The sequence below is a fragment of the Mustela nivalis genome, assembly GCF_964662115.1.
Source record: "Mustela nivalis genome assembly, chromosome: 1".
Taxonomy (NCBI): domain Eukaryota; kingdom Metazoa; phylum Chordata; class Mammalia; order Carnivora; family Mustelidae; genus Mustela; species Mustela nivalis.
This window is the reverse complement of record NC_139020.1, coordinates 194,946,749-194,966,122: the sequence shown is the minus strand read 5'-3', so window position 1 is coordinate 194,966,122 and position 19,374 is coordinate 194,946,749. Positions and strand designations below refer to the sequence as shown.

The window sequence follows — 19,374 nt, the reverse complement described above, 5'->3', positions numbered from 1 at the left end:
CTGGAATGACTGGCTACTGTGGTTGTGTTTTACGCCCTCGCTGTGGGCCTGGCCTGGCCCAGGGCCTCCCCCACATCACCTCTCTCAGTCCATGGTCATGGACTGAGTCCATGCTGAGTTCACAGACGCAGCTCCCTGTGGATTAGTTCAGAGATGTTTTCTGCCCAAAGGTGTATGATTTCAAAGTGGCAGGCAGGATTTGAACCCAGGACTGTGTTCCCCAATCCTAGGCTCCCATGTCTCCACTTCAAGGTCTCTGCTGAGGAAGTGAGGACTTGGCCCCATTCCAAGAGGCCCAGAGCTTAATGGCTTCTCTGCTTCTGAGGTGGAATTCACTACTTGGGCCCAGAAACACAGACAAAGTTTAAGCAAAAAAGAATGCACAGGCAGGGCTGGCCACCCCTGGATCAGTTCTACCTGTTATCTGTCTAGATGCCCAGGACCCAGTGGGTTCTAAAGTGGCCTGGCCAGGTGACCATTGCCGGGTGCCAGACCTACTGGACCATGGATGTGGCAGAGGCTCTGAAGGCTGGGAACCTCAGTGACCAGCTGTTCCCCAAGCTGGCCCGGCAGGTAGGAGCCCAGGGAGTCTCCTTCTGTGGCCCTCCAGCCACCCCACACCCTGGGAAAAACTGCTTCCTCTGGGGGGCTTCCCTTTGTTGATCCTGGAAGGTGTTTGGACTTAGAGCCAAAAAGCCAAACACTCAGGTGTTTGGACCCTGAAGTGAGTGTCTCACAACCTGCCACCCATGAGAGGGTCTGGTGGTCTGAGGAGAGCTCTGAGGCCAGGCAGGTGCCCCTCTGCCAGTGGTCAGTGAGGGAGCCACATGCTGGGGCCTCCGGCACTGTCTGGTGGGCTCTCCCTGCCCCCTCTGTGGGCCTCTGTGCCCCCGGCTCCTCACCACGCTCCTTCCTCGAGCTCCTTGCCAGGCTCCAGCTCCCGGCCCCCTGAAGTCTCCCAGGTCTCCGCATGCTACAGGGGCCGTGCGTGTGCCTCCGGTTTTATTTGGTTTCCTGCCAGACTTCCCATGTGGCCAGCGCCCTGCCTGCCCTCCCCCTGCCTCGTCCCACACCCCATTCCCATCCTAGACCACCAGCTGCTCCCAGGATAGAGAGATTGTTCCTGGGGGAAGCACACCATCAGTGCACGGGAGAGGAAGCCTACCCAGCTCGACCACACCAATATCTGACAGCGTCCCCCCGCTCCTACAGCTCAGTGACCTGGTGGCCCTGGTGCGGGGAAAGCTGTCCCGCATGCAGCGGGCTGTGCTGTCAGCGCTAATTGTCATTGAGGTCCACGCCAAGGATGTGGTGAGCAAGCTGATCCAGGAGAACATAGTCAGCGTGAACGACTTCGAGTGGATCTCGCAGCTGAGGTGAGGATGCAGGGGCCCCTGGCGCAGTCATGTCCAAGGCCAGCGCGGGGTGGAGAGTCAGTCTCCAGTAGGCCCTGGGACAAGCTTTGGGTGGGGCACCTTGCTGCTTTCCTTCTCCACCTTTCCTGGGGCACATGCCCTACCCAGCGGCCCGTGGTCCGCATGGTCTGGGAACATGTCTCCCTGCAATGCCAGGTACTACTGGACAAATAACAACCTGTATATCCGGGCTGTGAATGCTGAGTTCACGTACGGCTATGAGTACCTCGGCAACAGTGGGAGGCTTGTGATCACGCCCCTGACCGACCGGTGAGCCACCTTCTCCCCACATATGCTTCTACTCTGGTGCCTTCCCTCCAGCTCTGACTGGCCCGAGAGTCTGGCCCAGGGAGTCCATGCTGGGCCAGTCTATTAAAACAATGCAGGGTGAGGAGCACGGGCTTCAGGTTCAAAACCAGTTCTGACCCTCTGCTGGGCAACCTGGGACAGCTGACTCCCCCCTCTGTTCCCCAGTTTCCCCTGCAGCCTCCTCAGGGTGGTTATGAGAATTTCATGAGCTGAGGTGTAAAGCTTTTAAGCACACATGTAGCACTCTGGAAGCATCTAGAGGGTATGAGCTTTACTGATTTCATCAGTCACAGCTGCTTTTCAGGGTACCAGAGGAATTGGCTTGGGGGAAAGAACAGGCAACCCCTTTATAAAGTGAACCACTCCTAAGTCTCGGGGAACCCTGCGGAAGGAGCGTGGTCTCTGCTTACCTCTCGCTCCTGCAGATGCTACCTGACTCTGACTGGGGCTCTGCACCTCAAGTTTGGGGGAGCCCCAGCTGGCCCGGCTGGCACAGGGAAGACTGAGACCACCAAAGACCTGGGCAAGGCCTTGGCCATCCAGACTGTGGTGTTCAACTGCTCTGACCAGCTCGACTTCATGGCCATGGGCAAGTTCTTCAAGGGCCTGGCCAGGTGAGGATGCCCATGAGGGTGGCATGGGGCAGGGCAGGAAGGCTGATGCCACCTGAGAGGAGCCTCCTAGGATGGTGGAGGGGACAGGATGAAATAATAGGAATCAAAGGCTTGGCCCCTGGTGGGCACTGGGGTGGGGGGGTGGGGGTGGGAATATGACTGAGCTGGCCAAGAGGGCCATTGGAGGCTTCCTCCCAGCAGAGTCACAGGGGGCCCTTGGAGGTGTCAGGTGGGCTCAGAACTCCTATCCCCGCGTTGTCCTTACCGCACTTAGTGCCGGGGCCTGGGCCTGCTTCGATGAGTTCAACCGCATCGATATTGAGGTGCTCTCGGTGGTGGCACAGCAGATCACCACCATTCAGAAGGCTCAGCAACAGCGGGTGAGCATCACTTCATCTGTCCCCAGCATGCCCATGCTGCCACAGGCTGCCCATACCCGCGGCATCAAAAGCTAGGCATTCAGGTCTTCCCTGAGCCCAACCTCTTTTGTCTCGCAGGGGATGGGCAGCTCCACTCCCCCCTCGTGGAACTGTCCCTGAGGGACATTTGTAGCCAGTCAGGGAGCCCCACATGCCTGTCCCACTCTGGGGGCAACTTTCAGGCCAGGCTGTGGTGGATAAAGGGATCCCTCCCACATCCTGACCCTTATGGAAAGCCCCAACCTACTGTCCTTTCTCTAGCATCATTTAGAGTGACTAGAGGTCTCCTCCTGGCGACTGGAGCTGGGAGGCTGGGAGGAGCCCAGCCCCATCCCAGTAGGGCTCTGGATCCTAGTCAGAGCTGATCTAGATTGCCCAAGTATAGGAGAACCAGTGTCTAGAATTGGGGGTAGGGTGGGGGTAGCAGGAGTTGTGTGAAGACCTCAGGGAGCCAGGACCTTGGAGGCCACCAGTGCCCACCAGGACCCAAGGTCTTAGGCCAGATCCTGAGAGAGGAGCGCACCTTCTCTCCTGGGCTGAGCGGCTATAGCCAGGACAGGGCATCCGCAGGGACAAGGGGGCCCATCCAGAGAGGAGGCAGGGTGAGCCAACCCCGTCCCCCTATAGGTGGAGCGCTTCATGTTTGAAGGCGTCGAGATCCCACTTGTGCCATCCTGCGCTGTGTTTATCACCATGAACCCAGGCTACGCCGGCCGCACCGAGCTGCCTGATAACCTGAAGGCGAGTGCTGGCACAGGGCAGCCCAAGAGGCTTCCCAGGGTACAGGAAAGCATGGGGCTGTGGCCTTAGATGTGCTGGAGCGCTATGCAAGGGCTCTCCGGGGCACCCCTCCCGCCCGGGGTTCCTGAGACCCACCCCCCAGCCATGGAGAGGAGGCCCCAGGCTTGTCCTCCGGCTTGGGAGAAGTCAGGGGACGGGTTCAGGTCAACACAAAGGACCAAGGACCCGTTTCTAATGGCAGAGCTGTCCAGCCATGGGGGAGCATAAGCAGCCTCGGCTATGGCGGCTGAGGTGCAGAGGGGATCCAAGCATCCATGGGGCAGGAGGGCAGCGAGCCTATCTTCTGGGGTCTGAGGACCACCAAGCACCGAGAGGTCCAGAGAGTGGGCAGGACTCTGGGAGGGGAGGCCTGCCTCTCCGTTCACACGTCACACGGGTGCCCCGTGCCCCAGGCGCTCTTCCGACCGGTGGCCATGATGGTTCCGGATTATGCCATGATCGCAGAGATCTCCCTCTACTCCTTCGGCTTCAGCGAGGCCAATGTGCTGGCCAAGAAGATCACAACCACCTTCAAGCTGTCTTCCGAGCAGCTCAGCTCACAGGTGAGGCCCTGCCCTCACCAGGTTACAGAGTGTGAGAGCCGCCATCTGCCCTCCGTGAGCCCCATAACATAGGAATTACATCCCCACTTCTCAGCTGAGGGCTAGTTGGCTCAAGCATTAGAAACATGAGAGCCACACAACCCAAGGCTTAGGAGCAAGTACGCTGGGTCTTATGGGGCTAGAGCAGGACAGCAGCCCCCTGGCACCATGGGCCTTCCACTCAGTGTGCTGAGCCCAGCTTCCAGGGGCACCAGCCACTGGCACAGACCCCAGCCCTGCTGGCTAAGCTTCCCTGTTTGGCTCCCTTCTCAGGCAGGCCCCCCTCTGCGGTGGCAGAGATGAGCCAGCTCTGGGCTTACACGCTACCAGCTTAGTTCCTCTTTCTTCATAGTTCTAGAAAAAGTCATCCTAATGGGCTTTCTCTGGGTGACCTGCTCCTGCATGAACACCAATCACTGTGGCCAGGAGGAATCCAGGCTGACTCTGGCTAGCTGGGGCCCCCCAAGCCCCTGGGCTGGAGGAGATGTGGTCTGTTACTGGGAGAAACAGCAGCTGTCCACACAGCACAGCCTGGATGCCCACACCTCCGCACGCCTTCTTTCTCACCATCCACTTTCAAAAACGCTGCCTTCCCTGTTAACTGTACGCACATGGTTCTGGAAGTGCAGAACCTTAAGTAGCAAGACTAGCCCAGTCACTTCATCCTGCTCCAAGTCCAAGACTTCTGGGAAATATGCTGGTCAGGTCCAGATGTAGCTCTCATGGTCTGGCCCCATAGGGGGAAAATGATAAAAAATGCTACGTCATGGAAACAGAACCAGCAACAAAGAAGGGAAAAGCTACAGTGGTGTGGCCAAAAGAGAATGTTAGAAGGAAACCCAAAGGCCCTTGGGGCCAACCCAGCTATGGCACCCATGGGAACTCCTTCTGTCATGTTTTGAAGAAACCCAAGTACATTCCTGCCCCTGGTGCAGTGCTGGGACCACAGGACTCTGCCAGGGTCAGACCCACGTAGAGTCCTCACTCTCAGGGGCCAAGAGTCAAGCAGAAGCAGGCAGGGGCTGCAGACTAGGGAGGCCGGAGAAGGGAGAGAACCCCTGGGATGGTAAGGAGAAGGTGCCGGAGGCCTACAGTCGAGGGCACCTGGCTCAGGCTGGGGCTTGCAGGGGGTGTGACCTTGCAACTTCCAGCTGTGTGAGGGCCAGGTACCAGGCGGGGAGGCAGAGTGTGCCAGGCAGCGCCCCCCCCGAAGGCATAGGGCCCACCTGCCCCTCCTGTGCGGCAATAACAGGATCACTATGACTTCGGGATGAGAGCTGTGAAGACTGTGATCTCGGCCGCGGGGAACCTCAAGCGAGAAAACCCCAGCATGAGTGAGGTGAGCTCCGTCCAGAGAAGTGCAAGGATCTGGGCCGTGGGAGGTCTCCAGAGGGAGCGGAGGCATGTCTGACCCGGGTCCCCTGAAGGCTCCCCCCGCTCCGCTGCAGGAGCTGATATGCCTCCGGGCCATCCGAGACGTGAATGTACCCAAGTTCCTGCAGGAGGACCTCAAGCTCTTCTCCGGGATCGTGTTGGACCTGTTCCCCACCGTCAAGGAGGAGGAGACAGACTATGGCATCCTGGACAAGGCCATTCGCCAGGCCTGTGAGAACAGCAACCTTAAGGATGTGGATGGTGAGCTTCCCCCGCCATCCCTGAGTGGCCTCCCTGGGATCCAGGGCAGGGGTGCAGAGATGGGCAGTGTTGCCCCAGGGTCACTCACACCCGGCCGAGTGTTATGGCAGGCTGGGGCTCTCACCGTGCAGTCCCCGGAATAGGGCAGGTGACCAATGTCTAGGAGAAAGTCCTCTCTCCCACTCATGCCTGTGTCACTCGACGTGGGAGTTTTCCCACACCAACCAGTTCTCCCACACCAGTTCTCCACTGGCTGTCCCACAAGTCAGCTCAGTTCTAGCACTAACCAGAAGCACAAGTCACAAGCAGTCACAAGTAGTGGGTCCCCACGTTACACACAACTTTTCAGCAGCTTGGCTACCGACTGGAGGTTCCCACAACCTCCTTCTTAGGTTTGATCATACACTAGAACGGCTCACAGAACTCAGGGAAACACATTTGCTACTTACTCTGTAATAAAGGATACAAGAAAGGATACGGATGAACAGCCAGATGAAGAGAGACGTGGGCTGAGGTCTGCTCCTCCCAGCACATGGAGGCGTTCATCCAGCAGGAGGCTCTCCAAACCCCATTCTTGGGGGGTTTGATGGAGCCTTCGTCATGCAGGCGTGATAAATTATTATTATTATCAATTATTATCCACTCCCAGCCCCTTTCCCTCCTCTGGAGAATGGGGGAGTGAGCCTGACAATTCTAAGCATCTAACCATGGTTTGGTCTTCCTGGTGACCAGCCTGTTCCCAGAAGCCTGCCACCACGAGGTGCCTCATTAGAACAAAGGACATTCCTAGCACTCAGGAAATGACAAAGGAGCTCTGCATTAGGAACCAGGGTCAAAGCCTAAGTGTTAGAAAGGAAGATTGTCCTAGCATTCTCTTTACAATGGTTTGAGGAGCTCCGCATCAGGAACCGGGGGCAGAGACCAACGTTCATTGTGCTGATTACTTTTCATTGGGGAAGCAGATCCTGTCACCAGCCCGAGACCCCTTCTTAACCCCCCTCCTTTTGTGGGGAGCAGTCACAGGACTCGGGCCCCTGTTGGGCCTTGCTCCTCCCCGACAGAGGCTGTCCTTTACCCCACCCTTACCGGCCTGGGGCAGCAGTGGGGTTTGATGCTGTCACTGGGGGAAATGGTGAGCCCTGCCCCACGACACCCAACGCCCACTGTCCTCTTTTGGAACAAAGCTTGTTGCTCCCATCTTGCACTTGCCCACACTCCTCCTGGAATACACCAGGAGGTCACTGGAATAAGCCCAGGTGTCACTGGGCTGAGGAGCGTTTGGGCCTTTCTTGAACTAATCTGTTACAAGGGCTACCACACAGATGGGAGAACCCTGGGGGAGGGCACCCTCAGTCTCCCTCTGACCCTAATCCTCTTCCCTGATAGAAGCTGGGGGTCTCCATGCAGCCACTGCGTGGCCGTGCCCCTTGAGCTCTGGTCTCACCGTCCCTAGCCTAGAGGACCTTTCCTCTCCTCCAGGACCCTCCCTGCCAATCCTTTATGCGGTAGGGGGACGTTCCTCCAGGAAGTCTCACCTGGCCATGTGGCCACCCTGGCTATACAGGACCCTCCTCTGGGGCCTGATGTGTTCAGGCTGCAGGGTCTGTCCCCCAAGCCCTCCCCTGTCCTTCATTCCCCATTGAACTCTGAGGCCACTTCCTGCCCACCAGGTCCCAGCGGGGTTGTTGAGGGAAGCCTCAAAATCTCTCCCTCGTGGCCTTGGGCCCGATTAGCTATCACTGGGTAACTGGACCTTGTCCCATTGGCATGGCCTCCCAGACATGCAGGGCCACAGCTCCCCCTGCCACCTCCCCAATACACTGTTGGGCCAAAGTGAGACATTCAGTCCCTACCTGTGTGGGCCTGGCCCTCTGCCTACAACGGGCAGCTAGCCCTACAGCTCTGGTCTTGATCAGTTGCAGCTGCTGATGCTGCGATTCTGTCCCTGGGGTTTTGCCATGTATCAGCTGCCATTTCCTCAGGGCGGTGCTTTCTGTAGGCCTGGCAGAGGATTTGGGGGCTGGAGTTGCTTCTGGGGCTTGTGACACTGAGCAGGCCCATGCCAGATGGACACCTGACCAACGGGTTTTAGGGAATCAATCATGGTGGAAATCATGGCCGCCATTAGCAGAGTGCTTCCTCTTTGCCTGCCCCTGTGCTCAGGGCTTCACCTGCCCCTAGGTATATTGCCAGCTGCATTTTCTAGATGAGGAGACTGAGGCTCAGGGTGACCCACCTGAGGTCGCACAGCAAGCTAGTGGCAGAGCCAGGACCCGAGCCCATGTTCTGCGCCCTGAGTGCCACTGCCATGTCCCTCTAGGCTTCCTGACCAAGTGTATCCAGCTCTATGAGACCACGGTGGTGCGGCATGGCCTCATGCTCGTCGGGCCCACAGGTTCTGGCAAGAGCAATGTAAGTGGAGCCAAGCCAGGCAATTCACGACCCAGATAGTCTCCCGGGCGGGGGTGGTGTGTGGGTTGGGTTCTCGGCTGGGGTCTTAGTCCCCATTTGTACCTCTGTGGCCTCTAGAATGCCCTGCCTGCCCTCTGTGGCCTGCAGCCCACTGCAGCCCTGTGCTCTGGGGAGCCAGGAGGCTCACTCTTGGGTGGCTGTCTCCCCAGTGTTACAGAGTCTTGGCAGCTGCCATGACGTCGCTGAAAGGACAGCCGTCCATCAGTGGCGGCACGTATGAGGCCGTCAGTTACTACGTGCTGAACCCCAAGTCCATCACAATGGGCCAGCTGTATGGAGAATTTGACCTGCTTACCCATGAGTGGTGAGTGGTCCCAACCTCTCTCCAGGGACCACCCTGAGCCCAGACCTCTGGGGGCTGTGAGCTATGGGCCTCTCTCCCCTAGTCCACTGGGAGCTCAGGAGCTCAGGCTCTGGAGTCCAAATGCCTGGGACTCCACTCACCACTGCACTTCCTTGCTGAGTGACCTTCCTCCCTCCCTGGCCTTGGTGCTGTCATCTGCGAAGTGGGCATAACAATGGCACCATGGTGCTGGGAAAGAGAAAATGAGCTTGACCTAGGGAAGATGTCCAGACAGTATGACACATGCCGAATTCTCAGTAAAGATTGCCTGCTCTCATGGCTAGAAGTCCCTCTCAGGTCCCCCACCCCCACACAGACACATGCATGTCAGGGAAAGTGCTCTGAGCTGGAGAAGAGCAACTAGGGGGAGACCCTCCAAACGTCAGCATGTGGGAGGCTTTTCTCTGGGGTCACTCTGTTTCTCTCAGGAAGTCTCCAGTCTCTGCGGAGGGTTCTGCTTGGCTCCAGGGTTCTGGAAACCCAGGGGGGTGTGGGCACTGGAGTGGGACAGTCACCCATCTTTCCAAACATGACTCCGGCCTGCTTCCCCGTTGCTGGTGAAGGGTCTCATCCACACCCACTCCAGGCTCTTGTGTGGGTGGTTGGGGGGCCTGGGGATCAAACCAGAAAGATGTCCCCCTACCCACCACTTTCCCAGGCCTTTGGTGCCTCTGAAGCGTGAGCCTTCCTGGGTTATGTGACAGGACCTGGATACCGCTCACGACCCATCCCTTGCCTTCCTGCAAGGTCATTTTCCCCATCTCCTTTTCCTCCCATCTCCCAGAACTGGATGGGCCTCCATTTCTGCTGGTGCCTCCTCCCCCACTTCCTTCTCTTCCCCAGGATACCATCTTTTATCTTCCTTTAATTTAACCTTAGTGATGATTCAGCAGAGAAGGAATATAAACGCACATTTTTATAGCCCCATGCTACACTGAAAAGTCCCATTTTCCCCATTGTTGTTTTTAAATGAATGAAGATGTCAAAGAGAAAGACCCCCGCAGAGCAGGGCCAGACCGGCGGCCAGGTTTCCCTGGGAGCCATCTGGGTCTGCTGCCTGCCCCATCTCCCTCCTCCTGGTGGCTGCAGGACAGATGGGATTTTCCCCTCCCTCATCCGGGCGGGGGCCATCGCCTCCAACACCAACAAGAAGTGGTACATGTTTGACGGGCCGGTGGACGCCGTCTGGATAGAGAACATGAACACGGTGCTGGACGACAACAAGAAGCTGTGCCTCAGTTCCGGGGAGATCATCAAGCTCACCGAGGTACACTTGCCTGTCCGTCTTCCCAGCTCTCCTTGGCAGCTGAGTAGCCCCGGGGGCTGCAGTATGCTGGCCAGGCTCATCCCCCTCCCTCTCAGGGTCACAGCTGCCTCCCAGGGCATCCCCAAGCTCCTACACCTCAGCTGTGTCGGGGCAGCTGCCCCGGGTGGCCCTTCTGCAGCCCACATTCTGGGATGAGCTGGGCCTCAGTCCAGATGACCACCCACCGCTCTCCACTGACTCTGCCTTGTGCCTCCCAGGCCCACTTGTAGCCATGTGGGCCCAGTCTGGGTCAGACATCCTAGCAACGTGCCAGGATTCAGGAGACAGGCAGTACACACCTGGCCCCAGGGCCACCCGCCTGGTGTGTGAGGTGCTGTTCTCAGAAAAGGAGGGCTGTCACCTGGTGTTAGAGCAGTTTGTGATAGCTACATGGAGCCGATCCCTTGAGCCCTCCTGAGAGCTCCCGGAAGTTCTGGAGCATGGCCCACAGCTCTTCTCACATTGTTCCAGGGCTCCAGGGACCCCAGAATGCCCTGGTCCTAGGCTGGCCAGAGAGCAGTCAGGAAGCTTCTGACTTCGGTTCTCCTCCCAGCCCCAGGGAGAGCTATGTTATCACCTGAGGACCGAGGGTTCCTGAGGCCCCTCCACGGCCTGCCCCACAGCTTGCCCACAGTTACAGGATGGTCACCCCCCCCCCGCCCAGCAGTTCTGCAGCCCTTTTCCCAGCCCTAGGAACTGGCAGCCGGCCCACTCACACAGTTCCTCCCCATGCCAGTCAATGACCATGATGTTCGAGGTGCAGGACCTGGCCGTGGCCTCCCCAGCCACAGTGTCCCGCTGTGGCATGGTGTACCTGGAACCCAGCATCCTGGGGCTCATGCCTTTTGTCGAGTGCTGGCTAAGGAGGCTCCCTGCCTTATTCAAGCCCTATGAGGAGCAGTTCAAGTTTCTCTTCGTCCGCTTCCTGGAGGTGAGCGAGGCCACTGTATGCCCGGCCCAGGTGGGGCAATGGGGCGCTGTGGCCACCAGCCACAAGAGCCAGGTGCTCGTTCCCTGTAGGGATCCATCACATTCATCCGGCACTCAGTAAGGGAGGTGATCACCTCAACCAACAGCAACTTGACCCTGAGTCTCCTCAAGCTGCTAGACTGCTTCTTCAAGCCCTTCCTGCCAAAAGAGGTACAGCTCTGAGCAAGGGGGGCCCTGGGCGCTGAGCCCCAAGCCCAGCTTTCTGGAAGAACAATTCAGATTGGCTCACATGGGTCATGGGGTCACCCCAACCTGTCTGCTACAGACACACCAGACCATGCAGCAGAGGCCCAAAGATGCCCCCCAACCCCACTTCCTTGGGCTGCTCAGCTCTGTTCTGGCCTGGGCCTGACGCAGTCCCCACTGTCCCCAGGGCCTCAGGAAGATACCCCCAGAAAAGCTGAGTCGCATCCCAGAGCTGATTGAGCCCTGGTTCATCTTCTCCCTGATCTGGAGTGTGGGTGCCACAGGGGACAGCGCCAGCCGCATCAGCTTCAGCCACTGGCTCAGGATCAAGATGAAGATAGAAAACGTGAGAGGCGGCAGCCCCCAGGCTGGGCTCCCAGGTCCCAGAACGCTGAGGGTTCTGGGGCTGTCCATGGGGCCTAGGCCCCCCGGGACAGGCAGCCACACAAACTCCCAGGCCTCACAGCCTTGTTTTTTTCTGGTCCCTGCAGCTGACCCTGCACTTCCCGGAGGAGGGCCTGGTGTTCGATTACAGGCTGGAGGATGCAGGCATCAGCAGCTCCAATGACGATGAGGACGAGGATGAGGAGGGCAAACAGGTGAACTCAGGCCTGTGCCGAGGGGGCAAGCCCAGGAGGGTCCTCTGGGTGATGGTTGTCCTCATCAATGAATAAGGACCACGGAGAGGAGCCCATGCTGATGGGCTCAGGTGGGAGAGTCATTTGCATTAACTCGTGGATCCTCACAGACCCACAGTGTGGTTATGATTGTGCCCAATTTCCAGACAAGGAAACTGAGGCTCAGAGCAGCCACACCCAGCTAGTGAGCGGCAGAGCTGGACTTGAACATGGGACTGGGAGATGTTGGCTTTCCTCCCTTCCTGACCATAAGCATTGCCTCCTTCCTTGTTGATGCTGAAGCCAGGGATGGCTGCCGCAGTTCTACTTAAAAGTCCCATTTTCCTAGGGGCTGTGTGCCCTTAGGCTGAACAGCAAGCCTTCCTGGCCTGCCGTGGTGTCCCATCCCTCTGATCAGACAGCGAAGGATCCGGGAGTCTACTGTGCTTCCAGGGCCAGGACCCCACCCCAGGACAAGGAGGGGGCAGGGAGATATCTACAGGGACAGCCACTATGCGTGCTCCTGCTGGGGGTCGCACAGAGCACATTGGAGTCTTAACAGTCAGAACTGTCCCCAGTGTAACCTGTGGTTTGACCCTAGCGAGCCCCCTCATCAAGGAAGGTCTGCAAGCTGGGTCAAGGCTGTGGAGGAAAGAATTCATGCAGGCAGGGATGGTGGGGGCGGCCAGGCTGCGGCATCTCTCTGTATCCCAGTGATGCCAACACCTGTGGTTCTGGCCCCCACACCCTCGGGTAGCCAGAAACTAAACAGCAAAGGTCTTTGACCGCTGGGTTGTCCAACTGCCAGAACATCTCCCTGACACCGAGACCTCGCAGTCCCTAGGAAGCCCCCCCACTCCCAGTGGCTTGTTCTGGGATTCCCCACCCTGAGCAGAGAGGGGGGCACAGGGCTTCCTGCTTCAGTCCTGAGCTGCCCCTCGCCTGGGCTCTCTTATCATGGCTTAGCAGTGAATTCCCTCGTCCTCCTGGTACGCTTGGCCAGAGCGGGGTGAGGCCGGCTTCCAGGCCCAACCCAGAGCGGCCTGTGCTTGCAGGTGGCCTGGGTGAAGTGGATGGACTCCTCGACTCCATTCACCATGATGCCGGATACCAGCTACTGCAACATCATCGTGCCTACCATGGACACGGTGCAGATGTCCTACCTGCTGGACATGCTCCTCATCAACCACAAGCCCGTGAGCACCCCTGCCGTGCCCTGCTCCTCCCACTCCCAGGCCCAAGCTGGGAGGTGGCTGGCCTCCCACGTGGACAGCCAGGTGGGGGGGGGGGCGCTCCTGCCCTGCACCAGACCCAGTGAGAGTCTTGAACGAGTGATCCCTGTTCTCCCAGGTGCTGTGCATCGGGCCGACAGGCACAGGCAAGACCCTCACCATCTCCGACAAGCTCCTCAAGAACCTGCCGCCAGAGTATGTCAGCCACTTCCTCACCTTCTCAGCCCGCACTTCGGCCAACCAAACCCAGGACCTCATCGACAGCAAGCTGGACAAGAGGCAGGCACCGCCTTCCTTGTTCTGCCGCTGTGTGTTCTCCCAGCCTGGTTCAACCAGCCGTTTTCCCAACTCCTTGCCCAGTTATGCTCTTGGGTTTGCCAAAAACTTCCTAGAGGGCCCTGGGTGCTCTTACAGACTGGTCTGGAAGACTCACCCATCAGGTGAGCCAGGCTGTGGGTGTTTGTCCTGGGCTGTGTGGGGGTGGGGCTTGAGATCCGCCTGCTGAGCCCAGACTCCAGGAAGCGAAGTGTGATGTCCCAGGATGTTCAGACTGGGACCAAGGGCTGCTCACGAGGGCTAACAATTCAGAGAGAGCTGAAGGCAGTGGCCATCTTACCAGCCCTGGATTCCCAGAAGACTTGGTGCCAATGTAGGCTGGGCTTACGCAGCCCCTCCCCACAGGCGAAAAGGTGTGTATGGGCCACCCCTGGGACGCAACTTTATCTTCTTCATTGATGACCTGAATATGCCAGCCTTGGAGACCTATGGCGCCCAGCCACCAATCGAGCTGTTGCGCCAATGGATGGACCACGGCGGCTGGTATGACCGCAAGGTCATTGGTGAGTGCCGGCCAGCCTGGCCCAACAGCGGGGTGGGAGGGAGGTGCGGGCTGGATGTGCTGGGCAGGACAGGGCGCCTCCTCCATTAGGCAGGGTAGGCACAGGGCCTACTGCTCACAGTACTTTTAGAGCGTCCCCAGAAATGTTTTGAATTCTTTTAAAATCACTGGGAAAATGAACTTTTAAGGGTCAAAGAACACTGTTAATTTATAATATTATATCTGTCTATATTCCAGTACTGTTATAAATGATCATTTTTAATGTTTTTTAGAGAGGAGGAGGCCCTTGAAGGCCAAGTGCCTAGGGTCCACAAAAAGTCATTAATTTAGTTCTGGGCCCGGCTCCCTTCTGACTTCCTGCCTCCACTCCAGGAGCCTTCAAGCAGCTGGTGGACATCAATTTTGTTTGTGCCATGGGCCCCCCGGGCGGAGGCAGGAATGCCATCACCCCACGGCTGACACGCCACTTCAACTACCTGTCCTTTGCCGAGATGGACGAGGTCAGCAAGAAGCGCATCTTCTCCACCATCCTGGGCAGTTGGATGGGTGAGCACCGGGTGGAAGTCGGGGGGCGGTCCCAGGCAAAGGCAGAAGCCCAAGCTGGGTAAGCTACTCCTAGGACACCTGGGCAGCAGCTGGAAGGGGTGGAGTGGCAGTGAGGCAGTGACCTCAGCCCTGGCTTCACCCTTTACTTAGCTGTGTTACCTTTGGCAAATTCATGAACCTCTCTGAGCCTCAGTTTCTCCATCTGTATAATGGGTGGTGATATTAGTGCCCACCCTCCCAAGTTGTGAAGGTTAAATAAGACACTAGATGTAGCATCTAGCATGAAGCCTAGCACGTGGTGATTGCTGAATATATGATTTATACATGTGTGCACCTGTGTCTTCACCTGCATAAGTACACACGTGTATGTTCGTATTTACCCAGAAAAGCTGGCAGAAGGATGTTACTTTTATAAATCAGGAAAAACCGGGTGCCTGGGTGGCTCAGTGGGTTAAGCCGCTGCCTTTGGCTCAGGTTGTGATCTCAGGATCCTGGGATCGAGTCCCGCATTGGGCTCTCTGCTCAACAGGGAGCCTGCTTCCTCCTCTCTCTCTCTGCCTGCCTCTCTGCCTACTTATGATCTCTCTCTGTCAAATAAATAAATAAAATCTTAAAAAAAAAAAATCAGGAAAAACCACCAAGATAGAATAGACAGCGTGGCTCTGACCTTCCACTCCCATCAGGATGCAGTCTTCCCCCACTAGCCCACCTCCTGTCTAAGATACACTCTGACCTTGAACTCCCCTTGGCACTGTGCCAGGTGGTGGGTGATGAGAGTCAGGCCTCCATTCCTCTGGCCTGGCCTGCCCTGCCACCAGTGGTGATAGGCCCAGGGAGGGGTGGGGACCACATTGCTCTGAGGAGGGGGGGATGCTGGGGGGATGCTCTGGGAGCTGCTCCGCCTAGCCCAGCTGGCCAAGATGTGCAGCAGGGGACCCACCTAACTCTGAGCCCCACGTCTCTCCCCCAACCCTCTAGATGGACTCCTCGGGGAGAGAAGTTACCGGGAGCCCGTGCGTAAGTGCCGGCCTGGAGCAGGGCCTGGATGGGGTGGGCTGCTGGTTCCTGGGTGAGCCTTGGACTCCAGGTGGGGGTGGCCGGGGGTGGGTCCCTGGGGCCACAGAGAACCATCGTCTGATTCTCTGGAGCAAATGCCTTCATAGGCTCGTTCAACCATTCACATAACAGTCAGCCCTTTAGTGCCTAGAATTTCCAGGCATTGTCCCGCCCACAGTAAAAGCAAGGAAACATGAGCTGAATGAGTGAATAAAGCAAGCCAACAAACTCCCGCCCTGTGCAGAGGAGCAGAGGCTCCCAGGAGGCCGGCCCTCTCGGAGGAGCAGGCATCTCTGGTGTGGCAGCCCTGCACAGGGCAGATCAGGCGGTCACTGAAGCAGGGTAACGGACGGCGTCAGATCTCCAGCCCCGCCGCACGTCCCACCCTTCCTGTTACCTCAGCTGAAGGAGGCCATTGGAAGACAGTACCCTCCCAAGGCTTCCATGTCCCCCACACCCCTGCACCCAGGCCACCGTTGGTTCTGTCTTTTCTCCTGTTGCTGGGAATGGACGGTTCTTCTCCGGGGCTCAGCCAAAGAGCCCTTCTCGTAAACCCGAATCCCACCCCAGACTGTCTGCTGGAGAGCGTGGTTCCACCTCCCAGCACACAGCATAAACACACGTGTGTGTGTGGCCCATCCTCAGGCCATTCCATCGGCCTGATGCATCCGGATGTCCCCCATGTTAACGACAAAACACAAAACAGTCGCTTTGGGCCCCCCACCCCCATCCCAGCTGTCTCTCCCGTTCTCTGCTCGTGCAGACGGCACAGCTCAAGAGCATTGTCTCTTCAGCCGACATCAGCCACCATTCCCACTTTCCCTCATGCCTCAACAGTCCCCGGAGAGTGCCCTTGTCCCCAGTGGTTCTCAGATGGCCTGACCAACCGTTAGCTCTCTCAGTCTCACGTTCCCGGGCTTCACTGTTGCTGGAGGGCAGCCCCTCCTCTCAGGTCCACTGCCCCATCCCCATGCCCTCACCACACCCCAGCCTCCCATCCTGTCCTGTAGCCATCTCGGCCTGAGGGACCCATCCATGCGTTCACTGGGATCACACTCTTCCTCTCCTCAACGGCAGGCAAGGGCCCATGTCCCAATGGTGACAGGCAGAGCCATCCCTGCCCCTCATCACCTCTCGACTCACCTGCCCCTCACTGGTCCTTAACACCCCAGGCCTCGGCATGCTTGCTCCGGTTCCGGGCCTGCCCTCCCTTCTCCAGCTGTCTGCTTGAGCATCCGTCCTCACACAGCCTCCCCCAGCACTATGTGAAATGCCCCCAACCCCAGCTCACCGGACAAAGGGGCAGGCAGAGAGAGAAGAAGGCTCCCCGCTGAGCAGAGAGTCTGATGTGGGACTCAATCCCAGGACCCTGAGGTCATGACCAGAGCTGAAGGCAGAGGCTTTAACCCACTGAGCCACCCAGGCACCCTGGGATACTACTCTCTTGCAGCCAGCCTTTGCAAGGCCCACCACTGTCCGCCTGTCCACAGAGCCCTGCAGGGTGGCAGCTAGAGGGGGAGGAGTGTGTCTGTGGGGCCACCCTCTGTGCCCAGGACCAAGAACAGTGTCTAGGCTGACTAATGGATAAGCCCTCCTGCCCCTTTACTCATTTCTCACTCCCTCTGCCCCAAGTTCCCACGGCCTCACAAGGCAAGGGAGCAAGGGACCGGCCCCGCACTGACCGCATTAATATCCCTGGTCCCACGGGTGTGCCCCAGCACACGACAGCGTGTGCCGGAAATGAGGCCATGGGCGGGTGGGTGGGGAGCTCAGAGCAAGAGATTCCTCACCCCGAGCTGGGGGCATCACATCAGCAAGAGCTTGTGGTGGAGCTGGCATCCCAGAGGGGCTGAAGGCTGGGTGGAACCCAAACCTGCAGGCTGGGGACAAGGCACCCAGGGGAGAACACAGCCCTGGCAAAGGGGGTTAGCATCCTTGGAGGCTATATGGGGGGGCACCCGCCTGTAGGACTCAGGCCCACCCTCCTGTTCCCACAGCTGGGGCCCCCGCCATCGCCCGCTTCACGAGTCCCCTCGTGGAAGCCACCATCATGGTGTACTCCACCATCACCTCCCAGCTGCTGCCCACCCCGGCCAAGTCCCACTACACCTTCAACCTGAGGGACCTCTCCAAGGTCTTCCAGGGCATGCTCATGGCTGACCCGGCTAAGGTCGAGGTGAGGACCCGGCAGGCTCCCTTCCCAGTGTCCAGGGAGCAGAGCCCACTGTCCTCTCCAGCCCCTTGGTCTTTGACCTTACTGCTGCTGCAGCACTGCTTAACCTTGATCTGGCCAGGCCCTGAGTGGCACTGGGGGCAGGCTGGGCTCCAGACCCCCTGCTTTCCTACAGCTGAGCCCCGTCTTGCAGCTCAGATCCATGCCTAGAATGGCAGCGGTGATGGGGATCCCACAGAAAGATCTAGGGCAGCACAAGGGAGAGAGAGAGGGTGCCTGGTGAGGCCCTGTGTAGGAGATTTGGGAAGCAGAGTGAGGGGGATACACTCGAGGAACCAGACGCCCAGGTGGATGGAGCAGGACGGCAGCAGGGAGCGGGCTGTCAGGGTGCTGGTGGGGGGCTGGGGCTGTCAGCTGTGGAAGCCATAGCGTCCTGAAGATGCTGGGAGGCATGGAGGGGTGTGGGGGACAGATTTGCCCTTGGAATGGGGGCTGGATGCATCAGTATGTGTAGAGCCTGGGGCCAGGGATACTTGGTGAATGGGATAAGCGCCAGCCCTGGCCTTGCCACACTATAGCCCAAAAGGTAGAGAGAAGGGCCTGGAGGGTTCCTAAGGGCCATCCACTCATTGTGGGGGTGAAGGAGGGGAGAGGCAGGATGGAGGCGGCAGCAAACACAGAGATGGGAGCAGAGCCAGAGGGTCTTGCTGAGTGGCTAGAGGCAGGGTGTTGGGGTGTTGGGGTGTCGGGAAGGTATAAGGAGAAGCAGGCATTCCTCCCAGGCCTGGGATTTGAGCTGCTCGGGGGCCCTGAGAGGGGGGATGCTGACAACCGGCTAAGGCAGCGGGGTCCCAGCAGGCACTTGGCCAGTGGGGGGTGGGGCAGGGGGAGGGGAGGTGCGGTTGGTGCAGCGTGGGACGGATGGGGGGGGGGCGGGGGGGACGGGCCGTGCCAACTGACGCGGGCTGGCTGCAGGACAAGGTGCGGCTGCTGCGGCTCTGGTACCACGAGAGCTGCCGCGTGTTCCGCGACCGCCTGGTGAACGATGAGGACCGCAGCTGGTTCGACAAACTACTGGAGAGCTGCATGGAGCAGTGGGGGGTGACCTTCGCCGAGGTGTGTCCCTTCCAGCCCATCCTCTATGGGGACTTCATGTCGCCAGGCTCTGACGTCAAGTCCTACGAGCTCATCACCAGCGAGAAGAAGGTGAGGGGCCCCTTCGCTCTGCCCCCCAGGGCCCGGGCCCTCCGCAGCACCGCGAACAGACCGGCACGCTGTGACCAGAGGGTCAGGGCTCTGACTTCGAAGGCCAGCCCTTGCCTCCCTAGATTCCATTTCCTCTCCTGTCAGAAGGGGCAGCAGGCCCTGCTTGGTCCACCTTGGCTGGGGACAAGCCTGGGCTTCGTCGGGGACAGGTTCTGTAAATGTGGGCGTGCTCGCTTGTTGGAGGGGCTCTCATCCCGCCCCCCAGAGGGGCAGCAGGGTCTGAGTCGGGACCCCAGGGAGACATGGAAGAGACCTTGTCAGAGGCCTCAGAGCTGTGTGGCCGGAGGGGCTCCCGATGTTTTCCCTGCACACGCATCCCCTCCTCATTCCCAGGAGCCCTCATGAGCTCCCATGTGCTTCAGCACACCTGCTGAGGCCGAGAGGAAACAGACAAGGCTCTGACCCCGCTCCTTAGGCCTCTGTGTATCCCAAAGGTCTGGCCTCCTCTAGGCCTGCCTTCTGTACAGGTCTGGCTCCCTGTTCCCTGACACTCAGGTGTCGCTGCTACAGGCAGAGGGCAGGGTCCAGGGCGGGCTGGATACAACCCCATCCCAGTGTGGCATCCTAGGAAGTGG

The 19,374-nt window shown here is 58.7% G+C and overlaps 1 protein-coding gene across 5 annotated transcripts in view; it reads left to right on the top strand.

The window, feature by feature from the left end:
* DNAH1 (dynein axonemal heavy chain 1) overlaps positions 1-19,374 on the top strand; it is a 75,435-nt gene that overhangs the window by 38,720 nt on the left and 17,341 nt on the right. For 4 of the 5 annotated variants that reach the window (XM_082701614.1, XM_082701615.1, XM_082701617.1 and 1 more), the window contains 23 exons: positions 433-573; positions 1,213-1,376; positions 1,572-1,685; positions 2,150-2,338; positions 2,613-2,718; positions 3,385-3,498; positions 3,951-4,100; positions 5,392-5,478; positions 5,588-5,774; positions 8,095-8,186; positions 8,396-8,550; positions 9,679-9,856; positions 10,632-10,826; positions 10,916-11,035; positions 11,259-11,417; positions 11,563-11,670; positions 12,744-12,884; positions 13,039-13,199; positions 13,602-13,759; positions 14,131-14,304; positions 15,283-15,321; positions 17,358-17,536; positions 18,509-18,739. In XM_082701614.1, the coding sequence (XP_082557740.1) occupies positions 433-573; positions 1,213-1,376; positions 1,572-1,685; positions 2,150-2,338; positions 2,613-2,718; positions 3,385-3,498; positions 3,951-4,100; positions 5,392-5,478; positions 5,588-5,774; positions 8,095-8,186; positions 8,396-8,550; positions 9,679-9,856; positions 10,632-10,826; positions 10,916-11,035; positions 11,259-11,417; positions 11,563-11,670; positions 12,744-12,884; positions 13,039-13,199; positions 13,602-13,759; positions 14,131-14,304; positions 15,283-15,321; positions 17,358-17,536; positions 18,509-18,739 (3,342 nt within the window). The remainder of the gene's footprint in view (positions 1-432; positions 574-1,212; positions 1,377-1,571; positions 1,686-2,149; positions 2,339-2,612; positions 2,719-3,384; positions 3,499-3,950; positions 4,101-5,391; positions 5,479-5,587; positions 5,775-8,094; positions 8,187-8,395; positions 8,551-9,678; positions 9,857-10,631; positions 10,827-10,915; positions 11,036-11,258; positions 11,418-11,562; positions 11,671-12,743; positions 12,885-13,038; positions 13,200-13,601; positions 13,760-14,130; positions 14,305-15,282; positions 15,322-17,357; positions 17,537-18,508; positions 18,740-19,374) is intronic. The other variant, XM_082701616.1, reaches the window with a different exon arrangement.